The following is a 21,271-nucleotide window of genomic DNA, read 5'->3' as shown; positions in this document are numbered from 1 at the left end:
TCCAAACTTAACATCCCACTATACATACCATACCCACTCTGTTACTGCCTGTAATAAAACTGAACATTTTCCTCTTCACCTATTATGTCCCCTGTCCTCTATAAGAGGGGACTGAGCTGTCCAATTGCTTAAGATGATGGAGTTACAGAAGAGATTTAAATATTTAATAATAGCCCACTTTGTCGCTCTATGTAATCTCTGTTTCTTCTGTTTTTACATCACTGTTTACATTGACTATTGTTTCCATGTTAAAAGATTAGAGATGAGGCCAACATACCTGGGTTTTGGTTTAAGGTGGGTTCAGAAAATATTTGTAAAGTTTAGGTGCTGAACCCAAACCCTACTGAAGTCAATGGGAGCTGAATGTTAAAAAAAAAAAGTATTGGTCATTTTCTAGGCCAATATACAAGGGATTGCCATACAAATGGCATGGGGACTGGGCACTGCGCATGAGGAAAATGTGCAAAAGCAGAAAAAAATAAAAATATTGGCAAGGAGCAGTACTTTTGATAATAACATAAAAAAATGCAAACTTACTTACTTTAAATAACATGCCTGGGGGATACTCTTAAGACCCCGTTCACACTGGGGCGACCTGTCAGACGACCTGGTCGCCTGACAGGTCGCCGTAGGTCGCCTGCCATAGAGAAGCTGTGGACCCGTTCTAATAAGAGCGACACAAGTCGCTCCGACTTAGAAAAAGGGTCCGGAGCTTCTTTGGGGCGACCCGGAGCGAGCTGCATTGATTTCAATGATATGAAGTCCGTGCCGGCCGCTCTGAGGTCGCGGTGCGAGCTGTGCACCGCGACTTTAGAGGTCGCCACCAAAAGTCGGGTCGCTCATATACCGGCTCTAACTGTGAAGTAACACTTTTATATGATATATACAACCAAACAACAACAAAAAGAAACAAATGCTGTTTACATTTCTAGAAAATGAATGCTTCCAACTGCTTACTTCTGTTTCTAAACAAAGTGGCCAGGGATTCCCTTTACCTATACCTCACTATTATCCTAGCTGAGGAACTTTTATAGATAATATTGGGGGACCCAACACAAAAAAATGGCATGAGGTTCCCCCTAAATACACATTTTTTATGGGTCTATTGGCACTTGGTTGTTGCACCTGTACAAATATTTGTCAACTGTAGATACTTGTGGGGGCTAATGGTAACAGACTGTGCAATATCCATAGGTCCTACTCTTCTTATCGTGTTTTTTTAAATGTGCATGGCCTCTGGCAATGTAGTCACCTGTATACATTGTGACTTTGACTTCTACATAAGAACAGATAACCATTTTTCCTGGGTTGCTTACCACCATTCGCTATACAATTAGTGTTAGATATGCACTCACTTGAACTAGAAAACTACTAGCATTATTTCCTTTGACTATACTGCAACAATGTCAGCAACAACCTTGGACCAACCCCCGTGTCACATCTAGAAAAATGCTAAAAAAATGGACATTTCAGTCAAATCTCTTTTTCATCTTAGTGTAGGGAAAGGTTAGAAAATTCATCATGTGTAATTGCTTTCTGTGGAGGGATTGCCCTTAATTTTTAGTTATGTTTTAGTACACAGTGAGTAGGGAAAATCCTCTAAAGTATGAAGAAAATCCTCTCCAGTAACACAGCAGTGTCTCAAGGAAGTAAATGTGTGGATTCTTGAAAAAATAAGTTTGCAAACTTTAAAGTTATTCTGATTTATAGAAGTAGACTAAAATAAATGAAATTCAAACTTTCTGTTTTGGGCCCAATAATAAAAAAAATGTCATGGTGTGATGGTGACCAATTATTACATGCACCGTGGAAACACTATGTACTTTTTACTGAGCAATGGTAGCCTTCTACTGGCTTCACAATACTTACTGTCTACAGACTAATCCACAGCTTTATAATATCATAAACTGACTGAGGTTCTACAAGCATTGAACCAAGTTGGTTTAGTAAATTAAACTGAATTGTCTTGCAGTAAGTTAGACTGGGAGCCTGAAATCATGTTAATAATATATTCAGGAAAGTTGCCTGCAAGGGTATTTTAAAAAGAAATGTGAATTGTGCTATTATTTTATTGCATTAGTGAAGTTGCAACAATATTTTCAATTTTTTTAAGCAAATATCACACATGTTCATATATACTGCAGGTGGTCATGTTTGAGCTGCAGTTGGTTTGCTGCAGATAGAATTGTTGCTATATGGTCCATTCCATGCGTTATTCTTTTTCAACCTCGTATATACTGTATATATATATATATTTTTTTTTTCTCTCTTTGAGAAGGCATTCACAAGGTTTATTATTTTAGTACATGGTTCTACAATATCAATATGCACTAGAAATATTAAAAATATACAAGTGGAATGTTTGCTTTTTAGAAATCTAGCACCATTCCTATGTTCTATTATGTGCGTGGTCAACTTTCTCTTCAACCATATTAGTATGAGTTCCTTAAAACAGAACTAAATGGCATCCAACCACCATAAACTGAAACCACTATTTAAATCATGTTTAATGAGTTTCAAAGCAAACTCACACATTCTTCCATGTCTCCATGCTTTTTTTTGTTGAGAAAACGCATGGAACCCCCGCCCTCCTAGCATTTCTGGTTGTGGCCATCTTCAGTAAGGATAGATAATTCATACACCATTTTATTCCTAGAATCCATTTGCCCTTTGGCCAGGCCTGGATGCTGGAGGGTGTGCTTAGCTGAGAAAACCCCTCCTCCCCTCTTATAGATTCCTGGAGTGTGTGAAAATATTTGTTTAGGCCTGAAAACCAGAAAGTAACTGAAGAAACATAAAAAAAAAAGAACTGTTTAAAACAGGTACATATGAATATTTTTCTATCTATTTACTAATGCTAGTAGCATAAGGATAAAACAAAGGCTAATATTGATTGAAAGAGTGAAGTTCCCCTTTCATTTTTTTAGTGTGTAATATATGGAAATAATTACCTTGATATCAAATGCTCCTGGTCTTCCCACTTGATTGTAGAATAATAACTGGTCTTTTACAGATGAAATCCACAATGTCAACTGATTCAATTGAAGTTCAAACAAGGAAACATTCTTTAAATTATCCTCTATTTCATTTTGCTTATCATGAAGATCCTTTGATACCTTTAAAAAGAAAAACAAAAAAATTGAACTTTTGAAGAACGTAAGTGACATGAAACGCTCAGTTCCTGCCATGGTCATGACCACTAAGTAATTCTAATGCCATAAAATATGTCACCCAAATTGTGTAGCTATATTTTATATATATTTTTATGTGGATTTATGCAGTTAGAAAGATCAAAGAAGAAGCCATTTCTGCTGAGGTGCAAGGACAAGTTGGGCGCATGTGTCCAGACCTCTCTGTACTAAAGAGAAAGACATCTGTACCAGACTGATGTCTGATGTGAATAATACACTGACAATAGAAGCATGTCATCTTTGTGTGATGTCTGAATGGACAGGTGCTCAAACCAGACCATCATCTGAGAGAGAAGAAAGAGTTTGTACTGGAACAGGTTGACAGTCAGAGCTGACCAAGTGATATGGTAAAATAACCAGGAGCCTTGAAAATCATTGTCCATTCCTGTATCAGATTTGAATACTCCCCTGCAGGGGACGTATTCTATTAAATGTCCTCTGTGATAAACAAAAGTGAACTTGAAAGCTTTCTGGTCAATGCTTATATACTGTATATGTGCATACAGTACATATATACAGTATAACAATATATATATATATATATATATATATATATATATATATATATATACAGTACATATATACAGTATAACAATATATATATATATATATATATATATATATATATATATATATATATATATATACATATACATATATATATATATATATATATATATATATATATATATATATATATATATATATATACATATATATATATATATTGCTCTTACTCTCGCATCAGTTACTGTTTTTGCTAGAGACAGGTGCTATTTTTAATGTTAAAACTTTAGGTACTATTGATGAATGCCGTCATACTAGTCTTCAATGATTTCAATGATAAGCTATTTACCAAGGAGAGTGAATCTAAATATGACAGCAAAGCAGTGATGGTTGCCTTGGCAACTGCAAGTATGACAAAAGAGGAGAAAAAAAGTTAAGAGCAACAAACTGCATGCACATTTTTCATTTATGGAACTGTAAACTTATTAAAGGTATATAATAGAAAAAAAAAGTAAGCATTTATTTTAAGATCTGCATCCCACAGTTTTCCCATGTGCGTATCGTGATTTTTATTAAAACTAAAAAAAAGAGGGTTATGTGCAGAAGCTCCAAAGAAGCAATCAATCATCCTTCATTATTTTTACTGCTCTAAAATGAAAAAAGATGACACTTTTGCACATCATCATTTCTTTTTGCACAGCAATTTTATAGAAACACTATTGCACCTGATCAACAGTTAGTCATTTGAGTTCTGGTTGTTTACTGTTTGGTTAGATTGCTGTTTGCTTTTAACATTTATCCTGGCCTTGGTTTAACGGTCAAACATTAGGAACTACTGTTGAAGGCCACCATACCATAAGTTCTAGCTAAATTAATTTTAGAAAGAAGTGAGAAAAAGAAAAACTAATATTTTCTTAGACTTTTTAATTTATTGCAAGCTTTTTTCATGTACCTCATTGGAAAAAAAAGTACTACATAATTTTGGGCCTGTCTGGATAAAAGTGTCTAAGTATATGTATAAGCTAAAGGTAATGGGCCCTGCAGTTTCATGAATGAGGGAGTACAGAGATACAAGCTGTAAAGCTGCCTAACTGGCTGCAGCTCACTCCTCATCAATAGTAGACAGGTGCTTCTGTAATACTGTACTTGGACATCACAGGGGAGGACCAGACATGAAACCCAAAGTCCAAATCAATCCTGATTTAGTAGATCTCATGACAATTCTTATACTGTAAATATTTTAAGCCAGGAGGCGGTAGAACCATGAAGGTTTACTCAGAAATTAGAAGGTTTTTGACTGCCATTGTAGGTCTTTCCATGAGGTTCAGGTTATCTCAGCAGTGGAGGTTGTTGTGTCAGATCTCCAATTACATTCGTTTTTGTGGAAAAGTTCTGCTCCTGAAGTGATAGTAATGTATGGAAGTGGTTCTGTTTATCCTCTTCTACTACTACTGTAATCCATTCATTCACTTGTTTGCATTCTCATTATATTTCCTGCACGGAATTTCTACAAACTAAATTTTCATAGCTTAAAATGCTGTCTATATTTGTCCTTTAGTTTTAACAATATTTATTGTAAATTTTGTCAGATAGATTAAAAAATAGTGTGTTTCATGCAGAGACATTCTAGTCATTCACCTCCTCCTTAGTAACTTGGAATGTACAGAATAGTAAATAAACTCAAAATAAAAGTTCCACATGCAGTATATTGAATAGATTTTCATGTGGATTAATACTTTTGCTGAATCACTTCCTCAAACATAGTGATTCATTTCTTCCTTTAGTATTGAAGGTGCCCAGGTCAAGAATAGAAATAACTAGCTGAATTCCTTACTGTGATGCAACAGTAGGTATTTCACCACTGGAAAGATGCATGTTGTCTCTTTTGAAATACCTTGCATTGTAAATACAAACTAGGATTTGACCATGACAGTATAACAAATTATCTAATAGTTTAAGGAAGTTTGATCATTTTGAAAAACAATCCACAATCAGCAAAAATGGCTATTATTTTTTGTTTTAAAAATAAAATATATTCATTCATATTCATAAAATATATTCATGTCTAGCTGGTTCCATAGTGGTTCATATGGCTGCAAAGTCTCATTTTGGTTTACTTTTTTTTTTAAGCCAATCTAGTTTTGAATTTTTAAAAGTCCCCAAACACACCGTGCGAATATTACCATTCTTGCAAATGATTTGGATTACTAAATCAGCAACAGTTTGAAAAGTCTTTTAACTGTTGTTTTCATGGTAAAATGTCCTGAAGTGTACTACTATGACTAGCAGTTTTCCAGGGGTATAAAGTATGTAACATCCAAGCCATATTTCTGTAGTAGTGTTACTCGCACTCTCACAGGAGCTTGACAGACTAGTAATGGTTTATGGAAGAAACATATCTTTCTTCTTGTTTACATAGATCTGGATTTTTTTTCTGCAAAACCCAATAGTCGGCAGCATATTTGTGTAATTTTGCTCTGCACATGTTAATAACTGTAATGCTTAAAATTGTAAGTTTACTTTTTGAAAGCTCCAAGGCCATTTTTGAGTGTATGCTATTGTATTTGCATTTGTTTGGATAAATGAGAAAATCGCAAAACATGGGCTTTTGCCAAGCCTTTGACCTGCTCTCATTCCTGTTGTCATAGAATGTTTTTGTAGGGATTATTAATGGTACTGTTAGAGACACTTCATGGGGAATGCATTGTGGTAAATACTATTACATGCCTAATAGATTCATTAGACCTATTCTGTTCCACTTTGCTGGGTTTTTTTTTTTTTTGGGCAGATAATAAAAAATATCTTATTATTGTGGTGAAGGACAATTTCATGCTCCCAACTTTGTGGGATCAGTTTGGGGATGGCCCCTTCCTGTTCCAACATGACTTCTCACCAGTGCACAAGCCAAGGTCCATTAAGACAAGGATGGGCAAGTTGAGGGGGGAGGAACTTGACAGGCTTACACACAGTCCTGAACTCAACCTGATAAAACACCTTTGGGATGACTGCCAGCCAGGCCTTCTCGTCCAACGCCTGACCTCACTGCACTTCTGGAAGAATGGTCAAATTCCCATAGACACACTCTCAAACCTTGTGGACAGCCTACCGAGAAGAGTTGAAGCTGTTATAGCCAACTTGGTAAATTCAATATTGAACACTATGGATCAAGACTGGGATGCTATTAAAGTTTATGTGTGTGTAAAGGCAGGCATCCCAATACAGTACTTTTGGTAATATAGCGTATGTTCTAAAAATGAATTGTGTCTTTTCAAAGCTGAAGGATATTTGAAATTGTTTTCTCATTTTTTGTAGGTACTTTTGGCATACCATATTAGTTCTTAGTGGAGGTTAGACCTACATACACTTCTGCTTCCAGAATGATCTTGAAATCTAAAACATTATCTTTATTATTAAAAATATGCTTATCAGGTATCACCTAGTTGTTGATTCTGTTTACAATCATATAAAGTCTTTAAAGTTCCAATAAACAGAAAGTTTTTCCTGACTTAAAGAGGAGCTCCAGGCACCTATAAAAATGTTTAAATGTCAGCAGCTTCAAAAAGTGTAGCTGCTGACTTTTAAAAAACAGCCACTCACCTGTCCCATGATCCAGCGGTAAGCTCACCCAACCGTTTTTATCCTCCATCCTCCCTTAGCGGTGCCGGCATCTTCACTATGCACAGCGCATCCTGGATTGGTGGATGAAGTCTTCTTGGACCTGTCAGTGTCCCAGAAGACTGCAGGGGGGAGGGAGGAAAACTTTTGTTGCCGAGTTCAGAATGGAAGTGGGAGCAGGTACCTGCTCCCCCTCCCCACTCCTCAAAATTGCCAATTGTACAAGAGGAGTGGGGGACAAGTCCTTAAAGCGGAACTTCCCTTTTGGGTGGAGTTCCAATTTAACTTAACCAAAGTCATTTTTGCAAAATGATTTCAACTTCCACTTCCTCATTATATGCCCTGTACTGTACATACGATATGTACTGTTTTAGTTTATACATATGTCCACATGGTTTACAGTCACTTTCAGTTGTTTCTATGTATTGTTTACATGGACAGCCCACACTGGTGCATGAGATGCTACAGTTCGTTTAGCTTTATATTATGCTTTAGTTGTCCCTCATGTTATGCAAACTTACACAGCTTAGTCAGGATTAACTAGCAGTTTTTTTTCTTTTTAATTTAATTTTGAGCAGATGTTTACCTTCAAACCTGAGCTCTTCAGGGGTTTTTGACATAGCAGTTTTTAGTGTTATGCTTGAGCTCAGTCAGATATTTGTTTATACCTCAATTGTGTCTGCTACCTTTGAAAAACATTTTTTCAAGGACTGCAATTCTTCCTGATTTGTTGAACAACTCTCTCACAATGAGTCTTGGGGATTTTCACACACTATATTCAATTTTTCTTCAGCTATGGTTTACAGCCAAATACTGTTTTCTAATCTAATAGCTACTTGCAAGCTTGTGTTGCGGGTTAAATATACACTTTTCTGCAAAATGATCAGGTACAAAGTCTGAATTCTATTGACATGGATTCAAACATATGCTGAAAATATTCTTTAGGCTCCATTCACACCATGGCATTCTGGATCACATGTGGAATTGCCGTGATTCTTCCTGTGATCTCGAATCGCCGCAAAACGTGGGGCAATTCCGTGAGTTCTTTTGGGAGATAGGCGTCCCACGATTCTGTTTGCGCAATTTTACCACAATTCATCTGGCAACAATCGTGCCATGATTAGGGTGCCATTGAGAGTAATGTGGATCAAAAGTGCATACCGCGTTTTGCGGTGCTTCAGGATCATAGGCAGAATTGTGGCGATTTCACCCACGATCCCGAACGCCATGGTGTGAACAGAGCCTTTTTGTCCATGCTGCTTTAAAAGAATCAAGCTGTTGAATTGAGTTGTTGAAAATTGTTGAACACATTTACAGTATACAGAGAAGCTCCTCTGCCAACTCATCCCAAATGTATTCAACATTAATTCCTGTCAATGCCATTTAGATTTTGGAAATCAAGATATTTAGAAATTAAGATCTGTCAGAGCATACCATGTTTCTGTCTTCAGCTATCCAATTTTGGTGGTTCTATTCCAGCTCTAGGACTAAACTTATCAGAAGTTAATATACTTTTAGAGGAATTCTGGTCTATAGCACTTATGATTCAACACCAAAACTTCTGAAAAAAGTGACCATGATAACAAAGGAGAACTGCAGTGAGCCAAGTACTGCACTGTGCTTCTCAAAGACTTCAGAAATCGAAATTATATGTGTAAAATCGAATGTTTACCTCCTGTAAACATTCCCAATGTAATGTATTCCCAACTACCAGATTAATGATAATATATGAATACTAGTAGTACATTCATTCCCAACAGAAAGTTCCAAAAAAAAATGAATAAAAAAAATAATCTGCATGCAGGAAGGTTTTTTTTTTTTACCAAACAACCTCAATAAACATATCAGTAATAATCAAATAATCATCCTATTCATGAACGAAAAACACCACAGTGTATAACAGTGTTCACAACATGTAAATAAGTAAAAATCTTTTACAAATAAGAACCTGCGTGCTATAAAAGTTTTAAAATGCAGATTAAAATCAGTGCACATCCTCATCAGTGCAGTCATCCCTGTCAGACTGCCCCACACTCCCGGGAACCTTAGTCCTAGGATTCCCTTTATCTGGCTTGTACGTCTGGTGGCACAGATCTGTCTGTCCGTGGTTTGACTTCCCTTCCCTCCGCAACTCCTGGGGGGAAGAGTTGCATTCCCAAGAGGAGGAGGGGTTTCTTTTATTCCATGTTATATATTTTTTTTTTCAAATATTTTATTTAAACAAAGACAGATGGACAGGAAATTACAAATATAGCACAATGAACAAAGACAGGTAGGCATCAAAAAGCAAAAAAAAAAATACAATGTAGTGATGTACATGTTCAAGAAGAGTCTGCAACAGGCTACACAATATGACTTCACTAACTACCTAGTGCTACAGTTATATGCTTCATTTTGATAGTATACTATCAAGGGAACATAAGGTAAGGTGAATAAATGACCAACTGCGGATAACCCATTCCATCTGTCCTTCTAAATTTTCTAAAAACCAAGGAACCATAACAAGAGTATGTAGGTAGAAGGAAATGAAACTAGAACAGTAGAAAGAGGTGAAAGAGATAGCGGATAGGAAGAGGGAATGAGAGAGATGGAGGAGGGAAAAAAAAAGGGGGGGAGCCATGGAAGTATCCTAGCCTGTCGGAGTGTAGTGAATACGTTCGCAATGTTTCAGAGAAAGCCCCCTCACTTCATGTTATCGTCCAGGTCAAACACGTTAGGGTTAACCCTTTATCAGGAGGAAGAAGACATTCCAAACCCCTCCAGACCCCCTCATATCTCTCCCTACTTTGCAGAGTGATAAAGATAAGGTCTTCCATTTTGTTAATTTCTTCTAATTTGCACATGCAGTCCCTAATGGTAGGGGGAAATTGCTGCTTCCAGTACAGTGGGATGCATTAATTTAGTGGCATTTAAGATATGGGGTAATATGGATTTTCTGTACGTTCGTATCGGTATATCAGAGTAAGAAAGAGTAAAAAGAAAGAGTATATAAGAATAAGAAGAAAGTCGTGGGTATCTGGGACGTCATATTCTGTAAGTTCATATACCATGTTATATTAACCATTGGAACAGTCGAATGGACATAGTAGAACATTTAGTGGTTAAGGTTATAAGACCCTGGTTATAAGACCCTGATTATGGCATCAACTACTCATATCTGTGTTACTCCTGATAAAGTGAACTACAGATTTCGCAAAATGTGTCGAGATCAACACGGCACTATGATAATGACATAGTATAGAATGTCAGAAATGGATGAAGTTATATTTTGTATGAACTTTATATTTCATTTTATGCTCTGTTTCTATTGATACATTTTCGTTGTAACGATTTTTCATGATCTAATTTTTTTATGTATATTTCTCCATGTAATAAATTCATGTATTTTTAATGCTTTTTGTGTGTTTCTCTAAAGTCCCGTGGGCCTTTATTTTCTGTCTTTATGATATGTGCTAGTCTCCAATTTACACTCGTTCATGGTGCAAGTGAACCTTTCCAATATTGTGAATTCTACTTTCTCCACCAGGGGTGTAGATAAGGAGGGATCAGGGGGGTCAAACCCCCCCCAGAGCATCCTTCTAAAATAGCAAGTGTCCCTGTCTTGCTACCGCATGCAGCGCTGCTCAACATAATGCTGCACAGTAGTAGCTAGTGGAGTGATAAGTGCACTATAAGTTTAGTGGGCTGGCACCAAGCAGGCAGGAACTCACGCTGTAAACGGCCAGGCGGGGCTAACAGATCACTCCACCTGTTGTATTTACAGATGCCTGTAGTCTTACTCACCTTGTACACTATGTCTTCCTGCTGCTGCTTTGCGCCTTTGATGTGGCCAGAAACTGGCCTGGAGGTAAGGATACAACATGCATGGATGGTATTCGGCTGCTGTGCCCAGAAACTGCTGCACCTCGCCCCCCTTTGGCCTCACTAAAGAGTGTCACTGTGACAGACCACTTACTGCTGCTGCCATACAAAGGTAAATGACTGTATCAAAAGCAGTGACTGGCTTTTTCTTTGCTTACATGTGCCCCTCAGCCCTCTGACCTGGCACCACAACATGTCTGCCAGTACCAGACTGGACTGTCTGCTCTGCAGTGTCCTGGCCTTTTTTTATTGAATGGAAATAAAAAATTGAGCTGAAACTTTTATGGCCTTATTTGTACAAGTCTATTCACACCAACTGCTGTGTTACATTGCAGCAGTTAGTGCGCGTGATAAATTTTCAGTTGTTTTTTTTATTCTGTGAATGTAGATAGGAATTAACTTTTTAAGGAAACAGGGAAAAACGCAGAATAAGGATTATTCATCAACCTTGGTCTTGGTGTGCAATAGACAACATAAACAATTAGAAAATGTAATAAAGAAACATTGGCCTATACCTAGGGCAAGCAAACATTTGGGAAGTGTGTTGCTGAAAAAACTCATCTATAAATGAGTACCCACAATATGAGATAGGATAGCATTATAGAGTGTTAAAAATCCACCAAGAGACAGGAGAATCATGTTCTTTGAAGAAAAAGGGTTTTTAGCCCAAGGTAGATGCTACTGCTGTACCAGAGTAAGGAACAAAATGCGAAGGAGAAAAAAGTTCTTGTCTGGAGTAACTAGAGAAATATACATGATTAGGGACTGTATCACATATAATACAGAAGGTGTGGTGTACTGTATTCAATGCCTATGTGGGCTTTAACATACTGGACATACAAAAAAAAAAAAAAAAACGGCCAAACATATTCAGGAACAAATATACATTATATAGCATTTCTTTACAGTAGATTCCAAAAAAACACAATCTATGTAAACATTTGGCTGGGGCCCAAAAGAAAGATCCCACTGGTCTATCAATCTGGAGTTTAGAGAAATTTAAGGTGAGGGAGTAAAAAAACAAAGGCATTAAGTCAGAAGGAATCATTGTGGATTTTTGATTTACAGTCACTGGTACTGAGCAGGTTAGATGTCAGATTTGACCTGAAGTGTTTTATTAGTGATTTTTAGTGGTTTTTTTTTTTTTTTTTTTTTGCTTTATAACATGATTGTATATAAATTAGATGTAAAGATGTTATAATTATTATTAGGCATATAATATTTTTTTAACCACTTCCTGCCAGGAGGACGTTCATGGACATCCTCCAGTTTCAGTGTTTATACCAGAATAATGCCTGCACCTACAGGCATCATTCTGGTATGTATCTTTTCAGCTGGTGATTCCCTATAAGGCAGAAGTGATCTAAGTGGCTAATTAACCACTCAATCACTTCTGCAGGTGGCGAAATGAGCCGCTGGTGCCTTTCCAGGGCTTTACCATCCCATCGCGGAGCTTGGGAGCAATGGTTTTCATTCCCGCATTGGCAGACAACCCAGCATCAGCAGACTAGCTGCCTCTGCAGCCTCGACCCCGGCTTGGATGGCTACCCGCTTCTAGACTTGATCCCGGCTTGGATGACTACCCGCTTCTGGACTTGACCCCGGCTGTTCCTGATTTCACTCCTCACTCTTGCTGTGCTTTTATTGTTGTTGCTCTTATAAACTGTTTTATTTTACTTGCATCTTTGTGTGGTCTTGTTTCCTGGTACCCTGACAAAGGCACAGTGTGACCTATGTTCTCATATAGGCTAATGCTTTCAGGTGAGAGCATAAGGTGGTGGGTAGTGGAGCATGTGGAATTCACAATATTGGAATGGTTCACTTGCAGCCTGGATAAGTGTAAATTGGGGACTGTCACATTTGTAAACACAAAAGTGGGACTGATATACATGGTGGACACTTTGCGATTCATGAACTGGAGTGTAATTAATGTTCTGCATATACAATTCAGCATGCAAGGTATTTTTTATAGAAGATTTTTATTCATGGGCTGTTACATGTTGTAAGCACTATCATACACTGTGGGATTTTGGTTCATGAATAGGGTGAGCATTTATTACTGCTATGTATATTGAGATTGTTGTTTCATTTAGATTTTTTTTAACATTTTGTCGAGAATATGTTTTTGATTTGATATTAACACAAAGACATACGTTTCTAACCAGAATTAATTCAAATTCACAATAGGGATTGTGATAGTAACATATTTTCATGAACATTCTTACATTTACTTTCCCCTGAAAACTTGATTCTGGTAAAAAAAAAAAAGGGTAAGCAATGTTGTCTACTCCAGTCATTTTCAATGCTGTGTATTTAGTGTAATAAAGCTCAGTTAATGTAACTGATGTACTATCTAGTGGAGCATTGAACAGCCCTTCATTTTGAAATATATGGTATGCATAATGTATGACTGAATTTAATTGTTAATGCTGCAATTAATGGAGTGTGTCCAAAGAAACAAATAGTATGCCCCTTGCTACAGGCAAAACAATTGCTGAGTTTCAATCTTTTATAAACGAGTTCTTATGAAAATAAGGTTGTTTTAAATAAACATAATTTTGTATAGTATTTTCATGTATTAACTGTTATGGGCCAGAGCTATATCCTTCTATAAAATGTGTGGTTCAGATTGCATATTGACCTGCTACAAAAAAACAAAAACACCACATTAAAAAAAAACAATATAAACAATAGATTCAAACCATGTTATACAAACTGCCTTTGGAATTAACCTTTAAAAAAAATGTGTTTTAATGCTCTTCCTGCACATTCAATGGCAGTTTTGTAGTATGTTAGCACTGATGGGCACTGATGAGCATTGATAGGTGCACACTGATGGGCACTGATAAGGCAGCACTGGTGAGCACCAATGAGGAGGCCCTTATCGGGCTGCACTAATAGGTGGCACTGATTGGCACTGATAGGTGGCACTTGTGGGCTTTGATAGGTAGCACTGATGGACACTGGTAGGCGGCACTGATGGGCACTGATAGGCAGCACTGATATGTGGCACTGATGAGGAGGCACTTATGGGCACTAATTGGCAGCACTGGTGGGCATTGATTGGCAGCACAGGTGGCCACTGATAGGCAGCACTGGTGGGAACTGTTGGGACTGCGCTGGTAATCAGGACATTGATAATGAGTGCCTGATTATCAGTGAAGATGTCCCTTTAACACAAGCCAATTACCGACTCTTCTCTTCTCTCCTCACACTCTCAGCATGAGGAAAGGAAGTCCCGAGGTATATTGAATTGAATATTGATAACTAATTAAATTGTGTTTTCGGTCTGTGGTACTCACATACAGTTTATGTCCACTTTCAGGCATGAGACCAGTGAGACCAGCCACAAAATAAAGATGCTTTAATATACCAGCCAGGCACAGACAGTGACAATGATAAGGATTTTGAACTGTGTATGTCTGTTGAGCTTCATTTCACAACACTGTCTGAATTCAATGACGTAGTCATTTAGGTTAGTCAAAATCAAAAGCATAACTTCCGGGTTTCAAACTGCAAGGATGGTGTTTTCTATCACAGCAAAAAAATCATTTTTTTTTAAACTGCCAAGCTGATTTACCACTTTTTTTTGCATTGGTTAACAACTTTATTTTCTGAAGTGACATTTGCAGTTTATTCACAGTTTTTTTTATTGTGAGTATGACCCATTAGAATAGTGGCTCTTTAGTGATTCATCAGTGCAGCCTCAAGGCTAGCTTGCTACACAAGGGCAATGTATACCTTTCATTATTGCTATTACATAAAGCTAGAGATCTTAATACCCTGCCCTCCTGTTGGCAATAGAAGCTGAGTAAGCTTTTGACAGGTTCGATCGGGGGTTTATGTTGGAAACAACAGCGGATCTGGGCATTGGCCTGAGAATGATCCAATGGATAAGAGCACTGTACCGGAGCCCAACAGACTCGGTAAGGGTAAATGGAACCTTACTCCCCCCCCCCCAGTTTGAAATGAACAACAGGGCAAGACAGGGTTGCCCTCTCTCGCCCCAGTTGGTCGTCCTATCGCTGGAACCATTACTAGCGGCTATAGGGAATAACGTAGACATAGCGGGAGTAAAGGTAGTAAAGGAGAAACAAAGTAGAAGCATATGCTGATGATGTGCTGTTTTATATTAGTAACCCCAGAATAACCCTCTCAAATGTTATTAAAGAGCTTACGAAATACAGGGAATTATCAAACTTTAAGATCAACCCACAAAAGTCAGAAATACCGAACATAGGCATTACAGAGGGAATTCTCATTTACCTGGGCAAAATCAAAATTAAAATATCTAGGGATAAATGTAACTCCATTACTAGAAAACCTCTATCCTGTCAGTTATATACCTATGTTAAATTAGATAAAAACAGATATCAAAAAAAATATTGAGTCGCCCACTCTTTTGGCTGGGGAGAATAAATATAATCAAGATGATAATTCTACCCAACATTTTATATAGATTTTAAATGCTACCAATTGCTATCCCACCAGTATTTTTTAAAACAATAAAAACAAGGGAAAAAAAAACAGTGAAAAAAACCGAGAATACAGTATACGGTTCTCAGTGGAGACAAATCACAGGGGGGAGTGGCATCACCAGATATCAAAAGATATTACACTGCAGTTTTAATTTCACATATGATAGAGTGGACAAAAACAAACGCAGACAAAAGATGGGTAAAGATTGAAACCACACTAAGTAGAACACAATTAAGCAAGAATATTTGAATTCCACCTTAAATACAGGATAATGCATGCAGACACTCACAAAATAACGAGAGTTGTATACAAAATATGGGACAAGACTCATAGACTAGCTAAATGGGAATACAACTCCCCGTTAATATCACTAGCAGGCACAAAATATTTCAACCTGGGAATGAGACACAATTTGGAAATTGGGTAAAAAACACGCAATTAAAATACATAACACTAGGTGGAAAGATCAGGACATATCACAAACTCAACACCAGGGGTGGAAACATGATACTGAATGAATTGAGGTATCTTTGGTTAAAACATTTTGTGAGATCTCTGTCTCAACCCATCCGAGAAGGACCTTAATTTATTTGAAAAACTTTGCAATCCATTAACAAAAATAAAACACAGCATATCTAAGATATACAAAATGTTAACGGAAATGATGGGCCTGTGGAGACCTACATTCATATAGGTATGGGAAAAAGAGATTGGATCACATTTAAATGATCACAAAGTGAATGTCATACTGAGAGCTGTACACCGATAGATATTAACACCATTGAAATGAACTATAAATGCCGAGATGGTGAAGAACACCAGTAAAAGCACACAAATGTCATCCAGGGGAATCTCCATTGTGCTGGAGGGGCTGCAATGCACAGGGCACAATGTATCATACATGGTGGGACTGCCCTAAGATACGGGATTATTGGCAGAAGGTACAACAGATAATAAGGAAAATTACTGGAGTGAACATTATAGAGGATCAATGGACGTGTTTATTCCACAAAACAGAAAAATCACAAAGGCAGTATAACAAAACAATTGTCCTAAATTTGATAAATGCAGCAAAAGGGGCAATACCAAAAAAAAAATGCCTGGATGCAGAAAGTCCCACTCTTAGATATTGGTTGAACAGAACCATATATATATATATTATGGAGTACTATATATATTATGGAGTACCTAGGCAGTAGGGATGAGGAACAGGCTGAAAGTTACTCAAATAAATGGAGAAAATTGGTTGATTTTAAAAAGTCTAACAAATATATAGAAGTATGGGTGGAACAGGGGTGTGATTGAGACCCGGCTAGACATAATTTATGGTTTTGGGACATCAAGGGAAACATTTAATGTATTATAAGAGTTTTTTTTGCATTTGTTTTTTTTTTTTTTACACTTTAAAAAACAAAGGCAGTGAAATGTTTTTGATCTTTACAAGCTATGCAGTTAACATTATTAGTGAGAATGAATGCTATCTCTAGCATTCATGCATTCGAATTTAAAAAAAAATATTAATGCCATAAATTGCAGAAAATTTATAGCCTGAACAAAAATCAAATGTTCCTTGGGCTTATTCTTAATGTTCCAGGTATGAAGCCAAAATGCCCTATGCGTATGAACAGATATTACACCAATGCAAGACATAAACTTAGATGCTTGTAAGAAGAAACCCCCACAACTGACTTGCAAGGGTTCAGGATTTTCCAAAAGGGAGTTTTTTCTTGAGACAGAGGGGGTCTACTTAAGGAGATTTGATCTGAATGATATGGAAGCAAAAGTCACCCCAAATAACTCAAACTGAGTCCTAAGTAGGGAGTCCAACTGTCTGTCAGAGACATGTCTAAATATTAGAACATCATAAACCTGTTGGGTGGTACGCTTTAATGGAAAACTATAAAATGGCATCCAACGATGCCAACTGTGAAATAGATGCCACTGCTTCAGCCCTACCAGCCTTTCTCCCTATGTGTGCCCTTAGAGACTGTGTCACATCTGAAACATTGTTTATAACAGTGTCATAGATTTGGACCTGGTGAGTAAACTGCAATTAACTAACACAGTATATACAAGTATAGAAAGAGACACAATGCAGAGCTTAGTGCCTAAAAGTCATATTCCATGCTAATTCTGCAGTCTTCCAGTCCAGGGGAGTATTGAGTTCAAAGCTGTTGCTGTGAATACACCATTCCAGATAGATGCTGTGTGAATGCTAGCTCAAGCAGTGTTTCAGAAGTGACTGAAGATAAAAATACCTATAGTGTACTGAATAACTTGATTGAAAAAAAAATAAAAAATAAAAAGGCGACCAAAAATATAGTTAGAGTTTTTCTCACCAGAGCTGAGGAAAAGGCAACTGGCTTTCTATGACACTAAGAAAAAAAGGATACATTTCAGCTGCAGGCAACATTACATAGTGGCTGGCTTTAGTATTTCTTTTTCTTTTTTCTTAACCTCCTGTAAATGGCAGTATACCCCAAATGTCTATGAATACTAAATTCATGTGTCCATCGATTGACATGAAATAAAAAAACAACTATATATTCTCTTTAAGGAACATTCTAAATTTACTGCATTCTTCTATATTTTAACCACTTGCCGACGCGCTCACTGAGCTGGTACTGCGGCAAAGTGGCTCGTTATCGCTGGATCCCGCCCCCTCTCAGCGGCGTGCGCGCGTCGCTGGAGGCTCGCTCCCGCTGTATTCAGACACAGCTGGAGTCAGGCCAGGGGAGGAGAGGCGGTGATCACCGCTGCTCTTCCCCTATCGTCGGGGATCGAGTGAGGAAATCCGCCCACTTGTGTAAACAAAGCGGGCAGATCTCCTCTGTGACAGACAGTCACAGATTACAGGATTCAGCATAGCTGAACCTGCGATCTGTGTCTGTGTCACACAATCCCCTCCCCCCACACACGTCAGTAAGCATGAAGCATACATTTAACCACTTGATCACCAATAAAGTTAACCTCTTCCCTGCCAGTGTCATTATTACAGTAACAGTGCATTTTAATAGCACTGATTACTGTAGTAATGTCACTGGTACCCCCAAAAGTGTCAAAAATGTCAGTCAGGGGTCCGATCTGTCCGCCGCATTGTCGCAGTCCCGCAAAAAAAATCGCAGTTCGCCGCCATTACTAGTAAAAAAAAAAATAAACAATAAAAATGAAAAATCTTTCCCGTAGTTAGTAAACGCGATAACTTTTGCGCAAACCAATCAAAATACGCCCATTGCGATTTTTTTTACCAAAAATATGTAGCAGAAAACAAATTGGCCTAAAATGTTAAAAAATTTTGATTTTTACATTTTTTTTGGGAATGTTATATATCAGAATGTAAAAAATATTGTTTTTTTTTTTCAAAATTGTCGCTCTTTTTTTCAAAAATTAAATATCGCATAGGTGATTAAATACCACCAAAAGAAAGTTCTATTTGTGGGGGGAAAAAGGACATCAATTCAATTTAGGTACAGTGTCGCACGACCGCGCAATTGTCTGTTAAAATAACGCAGTGCCGAATCGCAAACTATAGCCTGGTCAGGAATGGGGTAAAATCTTAAAGCGGTTAAAAATACGCTCATTGAGGATTTTTTTGTCAAAGACATGTAGCTAAATACATTTTGGCCTAAATATATGACAAAAATTGAATATATTGGATATTTTTTAACTGTCAAAGTAGAAAATGTCAATTTTTTCGCAAAATTTTCGTTCTTTTTTAATTAATATCGCAAAAAATAAAAAGCGCAGAGGTGATCAAATACCACCAAAAGGAAGCTCTGTTTGTGGGAAAATAAGGACATAAATTTTGTTTGGGTATGGCTTTGCATGACCGCGTAATTGTCAGTTAAATTTGTGCAGTGCCAAGTTGCAAAAAGTGGCCGTAAAGCAGGAAAATCCTCCGGTGGTAAAGTGGTTAAGCAGTATTCATCTAAATAGGTGTCCTGAAAGCACAGTAAATTTGAAATCTGACAAGTATCTTTTTACTTGAGCACTGGATGTATATTTATATCCACATATGCACAGTACAAAATAAAAATGATTCGATTTCCAAGTTACATGGTGTGGTGACAATTCTTACAAAACTGGAATATACTTTTGCTTCTAGACATTTACAAGGCATCCCAATGAGTCAATGAATCACCCACTGATGTTTAGAGTGACACAAGCATATGCTGATACAAGACATAAATTTTGAGAAATTCTATTTTAAACTTTGTCAACAAAAGCTTATCAATGGTAATTCATCTTGTCTCTTTCATTGTTATTTGCTAGGCTTCTCATTTAGGACAATGGTCCGCACTGTTAGATGAGTGTAAATCACAGAAAAAGAAGTCATTTGGTCATTTTGATTCTATTCTTTACCAGGATATTGGATATATTCACAAACTTGTCGCAGTTAACCATCTTCTCATGTTTATAAAGAGCGTATTGGTTAAAACTGTCATTTAAATGTATTCCTTTATAGCCACAATGCATTTAAATCTACTGTGGGCTCACAATCCCTTTGCAAATCCAGTTATTATCATGAAAAATAATGGTGACATCATCATTTGGCTGTACATAGTCTGTGCAGGGTGAGACCCAGCAGCTCCACATGCACCTGTCTACAGCAAACTGCAGAGGGCAGATACAAAATCAGTCACCCTGCACAAGGAGAGAGGGAGAGAACAGCAGAGGCTGCTCTGCTATGGGAATTGCCTACAAAAAGAAAAAATATGAAATGTTTAATTACTGTAAACAAATGGATTATTGCACAGGTCTGAAAGAATTACACAAATACACAGATCTGAATAAAAAAACTCATACATGCTTATTGTATCCAGACAATATTTGCTACGCCGAGAGTTAGGCCTTTAGGAAGAAATTATATGTAAAATAAAACTTTTTTAAAGTGGAAGCCTGAGTTAATACTATTTAAGCCTAAACCTGCCCCCATTCTAAGCCCAATATTAACTATCCTGTAAAGGAAAGATGTCTATAAATACCTAATTTCCGGTCCAGTCATGGGATTTCCACAACAGCCAGAGAGCAGCGACAATGTTTGCAATGCCTAGATGATGACGTTACCCTTAGACTTACTATGGGGCATTTGTTGTCTGTTGTCTTTACTCTCCCCTGAAGCCAGCATAGGGAGCTGATCACATGACTAGGCCAGAGCACCCTTAGATTAGGTAAGTATACACATCTTTCCTTTACAAGATAGTTAGTATAGGGCTTATAATAGGGGTGTGAGCAGGTTTAAGCTTAGATAGTTTTAGCCTGGAATTCTACTTTAAATATCTATTTGCAACTTAAAATTTATAAATAGCTATCATGACCCTCTTGTGGCTATAAAGTTATGTTTTCCCTAAGTGGTAAGAATAGTGATGTAAAAGAGACCCTGTGTTTACTTCAAAAAATACAATGGTGTAAGGAAATAAAAAAAAAATGCACTGCAAATGATTGGCTGTTTGAGGTGAACACAGGTTAATTTTACCTCACTTTATGTTTTTTGGAAACCAGATGCTAAATGTGTTGAAAAAACACCTGTAGGCATGGCATATACACTTTAAAAATGAATTTGAAAATCTAAACTTAGAGGCAATAAAACAATTTACTGAAGAATGTTTGCAAAGTGA

The 21,271-nt window shown here is 37.2% G+C and overlaps 1 protein-coding gene across 1 annotated transcript in view; it reads right to left on the bottom strand.

Annotated features, from left to right (window-relative positions):
• Positions 1-21,271, bottom strand: part of DMD (dystrophin) — a 3,625,631-nt gene that overhangs the window by 1,328,858 nt on the left and 2,275,502 nt on the right. The window contains exon 48 of the mRNA XM_082246191.1: positions 2,952-3,116. Within this exon, the coding sequence (XP_082102317.1) occupies positions 2,952-3,116 (165 nt within the window). The remainder of the gene's footprint in view (positions 1-2,951; positions 3,117-21,271) is intronic.

The sequence above is a fragment of the Pelophylax lessonae genome (assembly GCF_965119305.1).
Source record: "Pelophylax lessonae genome assembly, chromosome: 2".
NCBI lineage: Eukaryota > Metazoa > Chordata > Amphibia > Anura > Ranidae > Pelophylax > Pelophylax lessonae.
Note: the sequence above shows the minus strand (reverse complement) of the source record. Positions and strands in the feature narration are given on the sequence as shown.